The 15,604-nt window shown below is 38.7% G+C and overlaps 1 protein-coding gene across 1 annotated transcript in view; it reads left to right on the top strand.

Moving 5' to 3' along the window:
- The first annotated feature begins 4,472 nt into the window (after nt 1-4,472).
- GTF2B (general transcription factor IIB) overlaps nt 4,473-15,604 on the top strand; it is a 32,187-nt gene continuing 21,055 nt past the window's right edge. Inside the window, exons 1-2 of the mRNA XM_008690630.2 lie at nt 4,473-4,579; nt 9,253-9,359. Of these exons, the coding sequence (XP_008688852.1) occupies nt 4,563-4,579; nt 9,253-9,359 (124 nt within the window). The 5' untranslated portion in view covers nt 4,473-4,562. The remainder of the gene's footprint in view (nt 4,580-9,252; nt 9,360-15,604) is intronic.

Raw genomic sequence — 15,604 nt, forward strand, 5'->3', positions numbered from 1 at the left:
TTCTATTTATATATTATTAATGTTTTAAGCCTAAATTCTACTTCCTAGCATGTGGAGAAGCTACTGGCTTTTCTCAGTGAAAAGCTAGCTTTATTCTCAAGTGGAGGACAAGCTAGCTGCCAATACCGGGGAATAAAAGATGTCACATAAATCAACAAACAAATTGAAAAGTTAAATTCAGGACCACATATGCAAGTACATTTAGCAATGGGAGATGAGCCAGGCACATTTGAGTGTAGGGAAGCACACGGTCTGACCAACACAAGTATCCTTATGCAGACAGCTGATCAGAATATTTTAGAGCACAGCTGTTGCATAAAATCAAGCCCACATGATTGCGGCAGGTACATTGCTTGTTGAATCCATTCCCTGATCTTAAAGTCTGTAAACTGAATTTCTGTACACTGAATTTCTATTAGGAGGCGTACTGCATGGACTCTGATGCCAAATTGCCAGGGTTCAAATTCCAGCTCTGCCATTTACTAGCTGTGTGATTTCAGGTTAGTCTTAACCATCAATTTCCCTATCTCTTAAATGGGGACAAGAATAGTATCCAGCTCATAGAGTTGTCGGAAAGATTAAGTGAGTTAATATATGCAAAGCCTTAAAATAGTACCTGGCATATAGCAAGTACTCTATGAGTATATGTTGCTATTCTTAATTTCATGATTATTAGTTTTTATTTCTACTTCTATCTGAATTTAAAGAAGACTTTGTCTTTATTAAAGAGTCAAAAGGACAGTGAATGCCTCTACAAAGATGATCCATATTTCCCAGCGCACAGTACTTTGGGCCTCAGAATACAGTCCTGCAGGATCAGTTTCACAGTTGGCTTGCATAGAAGAGGGAAAAGTTTAGAGTCAGGTGTTTCGTGTTTGGAATTCTACCTCCACCACTAACTTATCGTGCGAGTCCGAGTGCTTGACCTACTCAACTTCTCTAAGCCTGTAGGAGAGTAATAATACCTTGCCTGATGTGATAACCAAGAATGAGATACCCTAATAAGTGTGCGGTACCTACCAGATGGCCTGATGCAGAAGGACCTCAGTTCTCGCAGTTCCACGTGGGGCCCTCCTTTTCCCTCTCTGGCTCCTGCCACCTTCAGCAGGGTCTTCCTGTTCCGTCTGATGAAACCAAACCACCACAAAGCAGGCCCAGGACGACCACCGACTGAAAACTCAGTATGAAAAGATATCATTGGTAATATAGGAAGTATTATACTGTTATATTTTGAAAGGTTTACAAATCCATATTTTTTAGACTGGCACACTAAAATATGCATGAGTTAAGGTGATAGATGGGATTTGTTTTAAAAATGCTTTAGGGGCGCCTGCCTGGCTCAGTCAGTGGAGCATACGACTCCTCATCTCGGGTCATAAGTTCAGGCCTGATGTTGGGCGTGGAGCTTACTTAAAAACAAAACAAAACAAAAAACAAATAAAATAAAATAAAATGCTTTAGCAAGGGGAGACATAGAGGAAGAAAAGGATACATGATACAAATGTGGCAAAATCTTGATACTTGTTTAATCAGGAAGAGAAGTAAATGAAGATTCATTACATTATACCCTCTAATTTCTAGTGTGCTTGAACATCTTCATATATGATAAAAATTTTGAAAAATTAAAAAAACCCTCACATTTCTAGAAGTAATACATATCACATTAGCCACCAGGCTCATGAGGCTTATCTACTGTTCTAGGCATTTCATCCCAGTTCCGAGAGTCCAAGTCAGATCTGGCCATACATTTCACTGAATCCTCCATTCTTCCTAGTCTAGCAGAATATGTCATATAATTTCCAAACAAATATTTGTCAAACCTTGCTCAGGTTAGGAAAATGTCATTTTCTCAAAACAATGTCACCATAACAGACACTTAAATATCAATGTTTCCAAAAGTGAGGCCACAAGATAGATTTAATGAACCCCCACGACATATGCCAAGTAAAAGAAGCCAGACACAATAGACAACATATTATATGATTCCATTTACATGAAAAGTCCAGAGAAGTGATTCTGGGGCCGGAGGTGGACTTCACATTAACTGTCCATGGGCATGAGTGCTTTTTTTTTTTTTTTTTAAGATTTCATTTATTTATATGAGAGAGAGACAGAGATAGCAAGAGAGAGAGAGCAAGAGCAGGGAGGAGAGGGAGAAGCAGGCTCCCCACTGAGCAGGGAGCCCGATGTGGGGCTTAATCCCAGGACCCCAGGATTATGACCTGAGCCAAAGGCAGATGCTTACCGACTGAGCCACCCAGCGCCCCTGGGCATGAGTGCTCTTATTGGGATGACGGAAAATGCTAAAACTGGATTAGGGATGTATACACAACTTGGTAAAATAACTAAAGGGGTGCCTGGTTGGCTCAGTCAGTAGAGCATGTGACTCTTGATCTTGGGGTTGTGGATTCAAGCTCCACACTGGGTGTAGAAATTACTTAAAAATAAAATCTTAAAAAAAACCCTTTAAATTACTGAAAGTCATTGGCTTCTAAACAGGTGAATTCTGTGGTATGTAATACCTCAATAGATTTAAAAAAATATATCTAGGTGGATCACAAACTTGTAAAACATCATTTATTAGGTATGTAAAGCATTTTATATTTTCAAAGAACTATAACTAGCACATCAATTTTGATTTCACAGTCGTAATGTGAACTTTTAAGATAAATGTTTAAGTTAAAAAAAGATGAGTTAATTTAAATAATTGATTTGAATGAATTATTTTACTTAATTCATTCACATATTTAAGTTAAATAGAAATGATGATACTGGCAAACCAGAAGTTTTGGTAACTGCTGGTCTGGGTCATTGATTCCTATGTGATAAACCCCCAACTCTGTGTGCATATGTGTGTGTGTGTGTGTGTGTGTGTGTGTGTGTGTGTTGTGTTGTGTTTTCTAATCTCAGGATCAGATGTAAAGATTAAATGGGATAAACGTTGATGAAAATGCTATATAATTTGCCAGTGCTATACAAATAAAAGAAAAAGACTGGCCTACCTAAATTACTTCTATTTTAATATAAAAGAAATCCTAACTAGCTTGTGACAGATAAGCAACCCTCCAGGTGGGGGCAGAAGTAATTTAACAGGTTGCCCAGCTTTTTTCCTCTGGGGTTTCAACTTCTCTGAATTCTTTCTTCTGCAAACATTACTGAATGCCTACCGTAAACCATTAGGTGGTAGGTCCTTATTCTTGATCTTTCAGAGGTGTCTAGTTGCCCTCCTCCTCCTCTCCCCCCTTTTCTCAAAGGTCAAGGTGCTCTATCTATAAAAACTTCCTGCCCCAATGGGGTGGAGCACCCCCAAGCCCTTTTCTGGTTGCATTTGGCGCAGCTGAAGTGAACGGGCATTTCTGAAAGTTTTCCAGATATTAAGGGAGAACCCCCACCTCCCACCCCCCACCAGCCAAAGTACAGTCAAGTAGTCGTTTTTAAATTACAGAATTACAGATTGGAAGACTGGAAAAAGAAAAGAAAAGAAAAAAACTCTCCCATCTCCAGACGGATTTCAATTCCTAAACTTCTGCTTCTTACACTCCTTGTTCTTTCTGAGGAAGCGGACCTTTCCCACCTTTCAAGAAAACAATGAGGGCTCAGTGGCATTTAAGTCCCAAGCCCAAGTGAACAAAGCAGCCACTATATTCTAAGTCCTCATCCCCATAGAAAACTGGAGCACCCTCTTTCCTCTGATTCCCACAGGGTCAAGGTTGGTTTATTTGCAGCAGATTGGTGGTGGTGGTGTTATTATTATTACTATTCTGACGTTAGTTTGGCTAATTAATAAATCGAGGGTCCTTTTGAGGTATCAAACATTCTACTAAGTTCTCTGTACTTCGGTTATCAACCAAGTTTTCAAAGGCCATGAAAAAAAATTAGGATAGGGCCCACATCTCCCTGCCTCAGGGGTGCAGAGTGCTCTCACAAGGTTTTGTTTCATCTCCTGCCAGTTCTAAAAGGGTATGCAAAACAGATACTATTACCCCTTGCACCGAAAGGAGAAGGAACGTGCCTAAGAAGAAACAGCTTGCTAGCTGCTGACAGAGTCTGCACTGACACCTGTTCTGGCTGACCTAAGTGAATTTCTCCTTTTATTCCGAATTCCTTAAGTGGAATCGCCCCTCTGAAAAAGTAAGTATTGCGCTCAAACTGGCGTAACTGACTCCAGGCTGGGAGGGGGTAGGAAACCCTCGGGAATGTGGGCTTTGCCCCCACCACGAAGGCCGGGTTGTCTTTGTATTTTAACTCAGTCTAGTTGAGGGTATTGCTGGTGTAGCCCGTTTGTAGAGTTACCTTGAGAATTTTTCTAGGTAATTTTGTTGATTCGCTCAGCAACAGAGCAAACCACAGAAACGGAATAGGAAAATAAGAAAACGCAAAGCACGTGGCGTACAGAATCTCACTTTTCTTGGCCGTTCTCCCGACCCGTAGCCGCGCCCTATTACGACTGCGTGGGCGGCTCGCCTATAAAAGCCCGTCTTGGAGCGTCTCACCGCCACAGTCTCTTCCTGTTCTTGGGGCGTCTGTTGTGGCTTCTAGCTGGGACCGCAGTGGCCGTGAAGATGGCGTCTACCAGCCGGTTAGTATGTCCGGCCGAGCCCGGCTAGCTAAGGGGCGGGCCGAGAGTGCCAGAGTTGTTAGGCGGCCACCGGGGCTGCCGCGTCGGGCAAAGCGCTCCGGAGGTGCGGGGAGAGGCGGCGGACTGGCTGGCCGACCCGGACAAAGGCACTTCCAGACGGCAGGGCTGTCAGGGGTGTCGCAGGGGGTACCGAGCCGTCGGCGTCACCACTCCAACGTCCTGGCTTGTTTCCTCTCCCAGGCACCACCCTGTGGGGGCCCTTGTGTCCCCAGCCCCTGGTTTCGCGTCTTTTTTGGGTATTTTTAACCGTTTTTTTTTTTTTTTTTTGTAAATTTTTTCTACGCTGGTTTTTACAGCTGTGGCTCAACCAGCCCATGATCCTTTCCAAAGTGCGGGAAAGGGTTAGTTCCAGGCCCTTATCGATCTGACAGCTAGAAAGTTAGGGACGTCAGCTTGATAGAAACTGATTATCACCATCCCAGAGGCCTTCTGAAATGGAAGCTAGAGCATTTCCGAAGAGTTGATAAGTTCCCTTCTAAGAGGTTTATTTATTTATTTTTTTACAAATGTCTTCTGCATACTCCTGAAGAAAATCTTGCCTGCAGAAAATTACTTACATATGCTGGGAAGTCGCTCTCTAATATATTTTTTAAATGTGATGTACTCATATCTACAGGAAATGCATGCAGTGCCCTTAGAGGCAGCCTTTAATCCTGTGATCTGAAAAATGCTTGTAGACCCTAATTATGTCTCTCATTACCACTATGAGGTAGATATTAGTATTTCTGCATTAGTGTAAACTGAGTCATGCCAGTGTTGACTTTTCCAAGGTTAGTGTTAGAACAAAGTGTAGAATCTCTTATCTGTTTCCTGTTATCACACAATTGGCCTCTAGTTAACTCATAGTATATTAAAAGTATCAACTTAGTTCTGTAGCTTCTGAGAGGTAACTCTGGCATAATTTTTGTGAATTTGTTTATCATGTGTGGAATTGAATTCCCAATGAAAGCCATTATCACAAAATAGCAAACTGGAGAAGTCCAGGCCGTTTTGCGGTTACTCCTAAGACTTACTGCTTTATGTTACTGTACTTAAAAAAAAAAAAAAATTGTTGGGGGAGGCAGCGTTAGCTAAAACAACTTGGAAACAACTCTTAAAGCCAATGACACTCTTGTTTACTGATTGTAATTCTATGATTGAATGCTCAATCATTCTATCTGGGTGTGGCTCTGTTGGGAAAGGCTTCCTTGTAGGTAAGTGGAAAACTTCAGCTACCCAGACTCCTAAATACGACTTAAGTTCTCTCATGGCAGTAGATCTGAAAGGTAAATGTGGTCATGTTGGGCACAGCTTTTCCATATAATAGGACAGGAAATTGTGTTTGTAAGAAAAATTTGTAGCGGTTAAATATAGTAAGTTCATGTGATAGATTCTTTACCGGAAGAATACACTTTCCTTTGTGTGCCTTTATTTTCATTTGTTAAAAAATAATCTTTGAAATAATTTTTTTCTGGACACGTCCAGGTCTTAAATATATGTGTCATTGCACTTGTCCATCTTGAGTTTTTCTACCAGTGAGAACAAAGGTAAATGTTAGTATTTCTGCCTTTAGCTTTTTTTCCCCTGAGGAGGATATAGTTACTAGGTTATGAAACCACTTGGTGTTTTCACTGAAAAGCACAAATGTTGTGAGTTCAAATCTAAACTCCACCACTATTTTGTAATTTCAGGCTAATCATTCTCTGAGCTTAATCTTTAGAAGGGAAATAACCCTTATTTTGCAGGGTTGCGTTGAAGATTAATATATATGTAGCACTAGACACACAGCAGGCACCCAATAAGTGATAGCTATAAAGTGAGATTTGGGTTTATCTGGCTCCTTGGGGACTCTGAATTGTTTTAATGTCATTTATTGTTGTTTACTCCATTCTTTCCCTTTCATTTCTCACCTTTACTTCCCCCACCACCCTATGCTCATGGTTCCTCTTTTGTATTACTCCTGTGGGTATTCTGATTAAAGTTGACTACTTTATTGTGATTCATTTTGTTTTGGATAGGTAAGACACAAAAATAGTGCAAAAACAAGAAGAAAAGTGAAAAGCATCTTAGCCATCTAATTCTCCCCCAAAGCAGCCATCGCAGCCAGTTTCTTGGTGTTTTCCTGAAGATTCTGTGGTTTAACAAGCATGTTTAACAAACAGTGCTAACCTCTTCTTCTACCAAGGTCTGTTGTAAACACTGTTTGCTACCTTGCTTTTTACCTTTTTCGTGAAGTTAGCACACACATTTTAAGTGTACAGTTCAGTTACAAAATAAGCACATATACCTACTAGCACCCAGGTCAAGAAGTTAAATACCACTAGCATCCTGGAAGCCTTCTTGTGACCTCAGCCATTACCCCCTTTCCAAAGATAACCACATCTCAACTTCTAACACGATAGATTTCTTTTGCCCACTTTAAAGTTTATATAAATGGCCTGTGTTTTCCTCTATGTCTGGTTTCTTTTGATCAGCACTTTGAGAGTCATCTTTGTTACTGCATAACTTTAATTCATATTTTTTCCAGTTCTGTATAAAATCTCTAGGGACGCCTGGGTGGCTCAGTTGGTTAAGCATCTGACTCTTGGTTTTGGCTCAGGTCATAATCTCCCTTGTTGTGGGATCGAGCTCAGTGTGGAGTGTGCTTCAGATTCTCTCTCCCTCTCCCCCACACTTTTTCTCAAATAAATAAAATCTTAAAAAAAAAAAAAAAACCCTAACCTATTTTTAGTGTATCTTTGAGATTATTTACATATCATTTATATACATACACAAGATGTTCTACTTTTTAATAGTGCAAAATATATTAATCCTTATCTTTGTATGCTGTGTGCCATATGGCTGCCTATTTGTAATTACTGTTATTCTGCTAAGATTTTCCTTTTTTTTTTTTTTTTTTTAAGATTTTATTTATTTATTTGACAGAGAGACAGCCAGCGAGAGAGGGAACACAAGCAGGGGGAGTGGGAGAGGAAGAAGCAGGCTCCCAGCGGAGGAGCCTGATGCGGGGCTTGATCCCAGATCTCCGGGATCACGCCCTGAGCCAAAGGCAGACGCTCAACGACTGAGCCACCCAGGCGCCCCTCTGCTAAGATTTTCCTTTATTTCAACCTATTATTCATAATTTATACTAACTTCTTAATTTATTTGTCATAATTTATTAAAATATTTCCCTAATAGGAGTTTATGGAGTAAGCACGACTATAAAACAAATCTCTATTCCCCCATTTTCCCAATGAAAAGATCCAAGATATGTTTTGGTTAACTTAAATATATACATTTTGGAAATGTGGGTTATTTTATCAGTTTTTCAGTGGGAATCACCTATGTTGAGAGTTAACATTCTGCATTATATTTGCTGACATTAGAAAATTTATCCAAAACCACAAATACCTGCTTACTTACTGTAAGAATAGTTAATGATGTCTTTTAAATGTATATTTGTGGGTTTTTGTTTTGTTTTTTAAAGATTTTACTTATTAAAGAAAGAGCACATGCATGTGAGAGTGAGAGAGTGAGTGAGAATGAACCAGGGGCAGGGGGAGAGGGAGACGAGGGGCTCGGTCTCAAGACCCTGGGATCATGACCTGAACTGAAGGCAGATACTTGACCCATTGAGCCACCTAGGCGCCCTTAAATGTATATTTGTGATGGCCATAACATAACCTTGTGCTGTAGTATTTCGAGTGAACTTTTGAAGGGGGCTTATTTTCCATGATACTAAACACTTAAGATTGTGAGAGAAATAACTACTAAATCTGTGTTAAATATCTTTGTTGATTTTTATTTTATTTTTAATTATTTTTTTAAAATAAACTTTGTGTCCAGTGTGGGGCTTGAACTCACAACCCTGAGATCAAGAGTCAGGTGATCTCCCCACTGAGCCCGCCAGGCACCCCTCTTTGTTGCTTTTTAAAACTGATTCTTTTGTGTCACTTAAGATTGATGTGTCTTCCCCAAACAGCTTTATTTTCAAAATAGAATAATTGAGCACATTAGTACTATCACAAGTAGATTAAAAAGTAGCTTTTGAAACCATTTCTTGAATGGTAGCAAACTCATTTTTTGGACTAAATGAAATCCTCAAGTCCTAAGTTCAGCAGAGGCACATCAACCACCCTCCTCTATCTACCTGTTAGCTTCGGTGTACTATTTTAAATCTATTACTAAAATATCCAGCAAGTAGAAAAAAAACCGAGACTTGAAATTTATTCTGTGACCAGAGAAATAAGTGGTAAGTCACACAAACCAGACGATTATATGTTAATATCACAGGTTATTGTGGTAGCTAGTCATTTCTATGCTAATCAAGATTTTAAAAAACCTTAGTAGCCTACTTGTTAAGAGAAAAAAGACTTTCCATTTAGGTTTTTAAAGCCTTCCATGTCTGCAAACCAGTAACTGTTCTTAGAAAAAACAATTCTAATGGAATCTATCTGTTAAGTACTAGCTGGAATTAAAAGTTACCTGAGATGTTTACTTTGAAGATTTAGCTTAAGTGTATTATACATGTGTAGTATTGGTAAAGTGTTCAAAACCTTCCTGTACCCCTCCTCGCCTTGCCCCCGAAAGACTACTTTGTTACATGTTGGTTGGGAGAATATAAAAAAATTCTTTTTTTTCCCCCCGTTTAGCTTGGATGCTCTTCCAAGAGTTACGTGTCCAAACCATCCAGATGCGATTTTAGTGGAGGACTACAGAGCTGGTGATATGATCTGTCCCGAATGTGGCCTCGTTGTAGGTGAGCAGTTTTAATTGAAATCACTATTTTGGATACTTTGCTTTTGTATATTTCCCAAGTTTCTTTTCATGAATACATTTTGGTTTTTTCCCCCTACAGGTAATTCTTATTATACAACTAACAAAAAGAATTAGGGGAAAAAAAAAAGTAAAATCAGAGATACCATATTTTATTGTCTATACAAATGTATATATTTCATAATGTGGGGTATAAAGGAATATTTAAAATTGAGACAGCCAATCCAAAAGAAAAGGCCCTCAGTCCTTAGTCTTTTCTTTCTTTTTTTTTTTTAAGATTTAATTTATTTACTTGAGAGAGAGCAAGAGAGAGAGTGCATGAGCACAGAGGGAGAGGGAGAAGCAGACTGCCCACTGAGCAGAGCGACGCAGGGCTCGATGATCGTAGGACCCCAAGATCATGACCTGAGCCAAAGGCAGACGCTTAACTGACTGAGCCACTCAGGTGCCCCTGCTGAGTCCTTAGTCTTAAATATTTGATGGGGGTGGGGTGGTGGTGGTAGTGACATTGTGTATATGAAATAATAAGGTGCGCCTGGGTGGCCCAGTCAGTTAAGCATCTGACTCTTGGTTTCAGCTCAGGTCATGATCTCAGGGTTGTGGGATCCTACCCCACATCAGGCTCTGTGCTCAGTGTGGAGTGTGCTTGAGATTCTTCGTCCCTGTCCCTCCTCCTCTGCCCCTGCTCTCTCTCTCTCTCTCTGTCTCTCTAAAAATAAATAAGTCTTTTTAAAAAAATGAATAAATTTAATCCAACTTCTGTGGCTTTTAGGTATTTAAACGAGATTTGTTTTAGGGTACTAAAGGTATACCTGGACTGCGTTTCATCCAGGGCCTTTTAGTTAACAGATCTAATCACTTATATAGAATGATTTATTGATGAATTTCTAGTACAAAATTATTATTGTCACAAATACTGCTTAAAATTTTCATTTTGTTCCTACTTGCTCACTTATCCAGATACGTAGCCAAATTTTGAGTAGAGATGGTCTGTTCAAAAATTGTTATGGTGGGGTTGCAGCTGGCACCTGAGAAAAGGAGTAATAGCCGTTTGAGATACTTAGAAATGAAAGTGCTTGTAGGGTTATGGGACGTATAACAGAAACATTGGTGGTGATATATTGTGGAATCGTCTTACTTAGAGGACATCTGTAATATCCAAGTAAGCTGTTCGCCTCAGACCTCCAGTGGGAGTTTTAAGTCCTACAGCGTCACTAATAGGAACTAAAATCCACTTACAATTAATTGGATTCTACTCAGTAAGCAATATTAACAGCTTGTATATGCTGGACACTGTTTTAAATGATTTACATATTCACCCAGTTTATCCTCAGAGAAACCTTTGAGGTGAGTACTAATATCTTCGTTTTAGAGATGAGAAGCTGAAGTTTAGTGTGACTGTGAAGCTCCACTGTCTGCAGGGAGTCAGATTTCTATCCTAGATTGCCTTTCGTAGTAAAATGAGTTCACTCAGTGTGAGGTAGGCATAGTGTGACCCACCATCTGTTTTATATATGACCTGTCTGCTCAGAATTGCTCTTACATTTTTAAATGGTTGAAAAAAATCAAAAGAATAATATTTGGGGACATACGAAAATAATAACCAAATTCAAACTTTAGTATCCATACATAGTTTTTTCTGGACACAGCCACGCTTGCTTGGTATCTATCGTCTATGACTGCTTTCATATTATGACAGCAGGACTTAGTAGTTGCAACAGAAACCAGATGTGGTGCTCCCCTGACGTCATACTGCTGCCCAGTGCACTATAAATCCCAGCAATGCAGTTAAAACTCCTCAGCATCTTGAGTACAAAGCCGGTCTCCCTACTGCAACATTTTATTTTGTTACTATCGCATACCTGTTGTGTCAAAACAAAAAGAAAAAGAGTGAACTTTGAAAGTCATGCTTTTAAGGTACAGTGGAGTGTGGGTTATTTTGTTACTGAATTAGATGGCAAAGCACTGTATTTATTAGGCAGTGGTACTGTAGCCCTGCTAAAAGAATACAGTAACCTTTGACATTACGGGATAAGCACTCATCATACCAACTCAGTAAAAACAATGATCAGAAAACTTAGAGAATGTAAAGTGGAGTATCTTATCACAGCAGAATTTCTTCACAAAAATTGAAGAATAAAAATAAGGCTGCAGTTAAAGGAAGTTTCTGAGTGGCTTATTTGTAGCCCGTGCAGGGAAAACCATTTACCAATGATGGGTTAATTAATTCGTGTTTGATCATGGTAGCTGAAGAAACATATGCAGAAAAAATAAACTTATTTGAGACGATTAGCCTCTCTGCAACAACAGTTGCTTGAAGAGTGGAGGGCTTTGGGAGCAACATTAATAGTCAGGTAAAAGTCCAGGCAAATTTCAGGTATTTTTCCTGGACTCTTGATGACTAGATAGATGTTACTGAGCTGTTTATTCAAGGTGTCAGTGCAGAGTTTTTAAGAGTTTGAATCATCTGCATGGAACAACTACAGGAGAAACCATTTTTAAAGAAGTTACAAAAATGCTAATTCACTACAATCCCAAAGGGAATCTGCTAAGATGTGTTACAACAGATGGTGGTAAAAATAAAATATATGTGGAAGAAGACTTAGTTGACAAAATTACAAAGATTATGAAAATGTAAGATTTTGAAAGCCTGTAGTTCTTTGTTGTCTTTATCGGCAGATACATTGTAGAAAAGGTTTGAATCTATCATGTTACTGATCAGTAACAGTATCAGTAGTGAACTTCATTCACTCTTACAGACTTAACTGTCATCACTTCAGTGAATCATTGTCAGAAATAGAAGCTGAATATCTCCACTTGCCTACCACATAGTAATTTGATAGCTTAGCAGTAGCAAAGTTTTCTTGTAATTGTTTTTGAGCTCAGGGCCAAGGTTGAAATTTTTCTGAATCCAGTACTGCCTTCAGCCACTGCTGTTGAACACTGAATGGCTTTAGAAATTAGCTTTTGCTGCAGACTTGCTTATATTAGTTCATGAATTCAACCTAGAATTATAAGGCAAAACAGTGCCTATATGTTAAAATTGCACTGTAGTAAAGTCAGTTTGACAGCAACTAACATTATTTGAATCAAAAATAACGTCGAATTAATGTATTTTATATACTTTCATTGCTGTCAGAAGTTAAAACAGGAACTAGGATCTTCATTTCCACATTCTGCAGCAGGTATAGTTTCCAAACTCAAACTATATTTTAATCGGTGTTTTCCAGACCTGGATGCAAAGGAAATTTTCCTATTTCAGAATCCGTTTAACTCTGCAATGAAGGATCTTCCACCTAACCTTCAATTGGGAGTGATTAATCTACAATGTAATGACATGTTAAAAGGCAAAATATCAGAAGAATGTAATAAAATTCTGTAAATGCCTTTCAAGCAATGAATATGCTCAATTAAAATCATATGCTTGCAGATTAATATCAGTATTTGGCAGTACTTATCTGTGTGTGAAAAAGACTTTAAAAAACGAAATACATAAAATCCTGTTAACATAGCATTGACAGATGAACATTTGTAATTGATTTTGATGATAGAGAACACTGACTGAATTCCAATTTTGTGAAATATTATCACCCCAAAAGAGAATTCTATTCTTTCTCAGTAGTAGATATGTGTTACAACAAACTATTATTATTATATTTTTAATTTCATCAATAAAAAAATCAGTGGAGTTTTCCTCCTTATGTAAGTGCCTCAGTTTAGTCTCTTCGCCCACAAAACCTAAAATATTTACTATATGGCCCTTTACAGAAAATGTTTGCCAAGGCAGAGAGCATTCTAATTCCACAGTATTAAGGTCAAACTGATAGTATGTCAGAGACAGAAGATTGAAGATAATTTCAGCTTCTTGGCTCACCTAAATGTAGTCATTTAAAAAAATAGTGCAGAAATTTTGCATCAGCTTCACTTCTACTTCAGACTAGCAAGATAGCTATGTAAGATGAACCAACTGGAGAAGCCAGATCTAATTCACAAGATTTACGTGCTTTTTTGTGCTTGGAATCCCTTATTTTTACTTGGATTTTTCTGCTTGTATCAAACCAAAGGAAGTTAATTTTCTTTTAGTTTGCTTTATTTACTTATCAGTCTTGAACACCAGCATTGGAACTACTATACTTTATCCTAACTAAAGCAACTAGCCTGAAAATTAAGAAAATACAATTTGATTAAACTTCCTTTCTATATACAGAAGTATATTTTTGTGATAATTGGTTTTTCTGACATAAAATGTAACAAACACTTGTTTTAAAATACAGAGTAGCCTCATTCCCATATTTGTGGTTCAGTGTGTAACTGAACCTGCAGTGTGTCCTGCAAGTGAATAATCTGTCCCATGAGGTGGGCAGGCGAGAGTCAGCTAGTAAAGTTCCGTTTTGCTGAAGAGATCATCAAAGTATGTTGAAAGAGCATAAACAAACATGACAGGCCATGAGTCTAAATTTGAAAAATAGATGTACGTGTGTACATATACAGAAAAACACATACATTGCTGTCCTAGATTGATCATAAATTGAGATTGTATTATATATTTAATTGTTTTTGCATCAGCTTGCTGGTTTAAAGGCATATGCTCTCTGTTGCCAGCTCAGTTCCGCCTTTCTCTCTTATTCTATAGAGACAGGGAAGAAATTAGTCTGGGCAAATATTCTGCAGTTCACTAAGGGCATAAAATCTGTGGCTCTTTTCATATTTGCGATACTGGTGTTCATCGAGACTTAAATCCAGGTGGCAGCATAATCTTGGTTTACGTGGTCCGAGTGTGCTTGCCGTAACATTTTACCTCGTGTGAAACTTTTCAGATTATACTGTTTTATTGAATAAGCATTTTCAGTAGCCTTTGATTTACATAATCAGACAACTTTAGAAACTGAAACTCTTAGAATTGTTTTTGAACAACTCTATACTTAATATTTAATTTGTGCTTAAACTTAGGGCAGCCTGTTGTCACTAACTCCTCTTAATTTCAAACTCAACACTAGATACTGCTCAACTGTCATCTTCAGAACCATATATTACCCCTCTCAGTGGAACCCATTACTATCACTTTGTTTTTAGTGAAATAATTCATGATACAAAAAAATACTCATCTCAAATGATTATAAATTGCCTTTTCTCCAGTCTTTAACAACACTTTTCTCACTGTCCTTCAAGCCTTCACTCAAAGGCTCCTTGAGGCCCACCACTCAGTCTCTAAATCAGTGCCTAAAGTGTTTTAGGTTTTTCTTAAAGCAACATCATACTTTCAGGAACCAGTTTCTGTTCCAATTACATGACAAACTACCTGAGAACTTAGTGGGTTATAACAACGATTTTATGTTGGTTATGATTTTATGTGTCAGTAATTTGGGAAGGACTTATCTGGGCCATTGTTTCTTTTATACATTATCTCATGGCACTAGCTGGACCTGGAGGATCCACTTCCATGATGGCTTTCCCTCCCTCCCTCCCTCCCTTGTATTTATTTATTTGACAGAGAGAGAGCACAAACTGGTGGACCAGGAGGGGGAGAAGCAGGCTGTCTCTACCAAGCAGGGAGCCCTACATGGGGCTCAGTCCCAGGACCCTGGGATCTTGACCTGAGCCAAAGGCAGATACTTAACTGACTGAGCCATCCAGGCACTCCCCATGATGGCATTTTCACCTGCATTTCTGGCTCCTCTCTGCTTTTTGGCCTCCCCATACAGATGTGCCATGCCCTAGCATTTCTCCATAGTTGTCTCGGAGTAGTCATATTTCATACATGGTAATTGATTGCCAAGAGAAATATCCCAAGTGCATGTGTTTCAAGAACGTGGAAGCTGGACTCAGGTAGTTAAGGGCTATGCCTGGAATAAGATCACTTTTACATTCTAGTAGAATAGTCATAGGGCCCCTAGACTGGAAAGGGTGGAGAAATAGGTACCACCTCAGTGTGAGATAGTTATGGTCATGTTTCCAAAGAACATGTTGATAAGAGATATTGCTGCCATCTTTGGAAAATACAGTTTGTCAAACATTCAGTGTCTTAATCACCCCCCCCTCCCGTATTTAAGCGATTGTATGGTATTTAGTTTCATCTGTAACTTGGGTTGTTCCCAATATGTTGTGGCTATTTTTAGTACTGTTTAACATGTGATAATTGTCTAATTGACTAGGAAAAGTCAATTTTATTTTTTATTTGAATTATAGGATTTTTATTTTAAACATGAAAAGTGTAATGATTTGTTACTG

This window comes from Ursus maritimus, unplaced genomic scaffold (genome assembly GCF_017311325.1).
Source record: "Ursus maritimus isolate PB19 unplaced genomic scaffold, ASM1731132v1 scaffold_12, whole genome shotgun sequence".
Classification (NCBI taxonomy): Eukaryota; Metazoa; Chordata; class Mammalia; order Carnivora; family Ursidae; genus Ursus; species Ursus maritimus.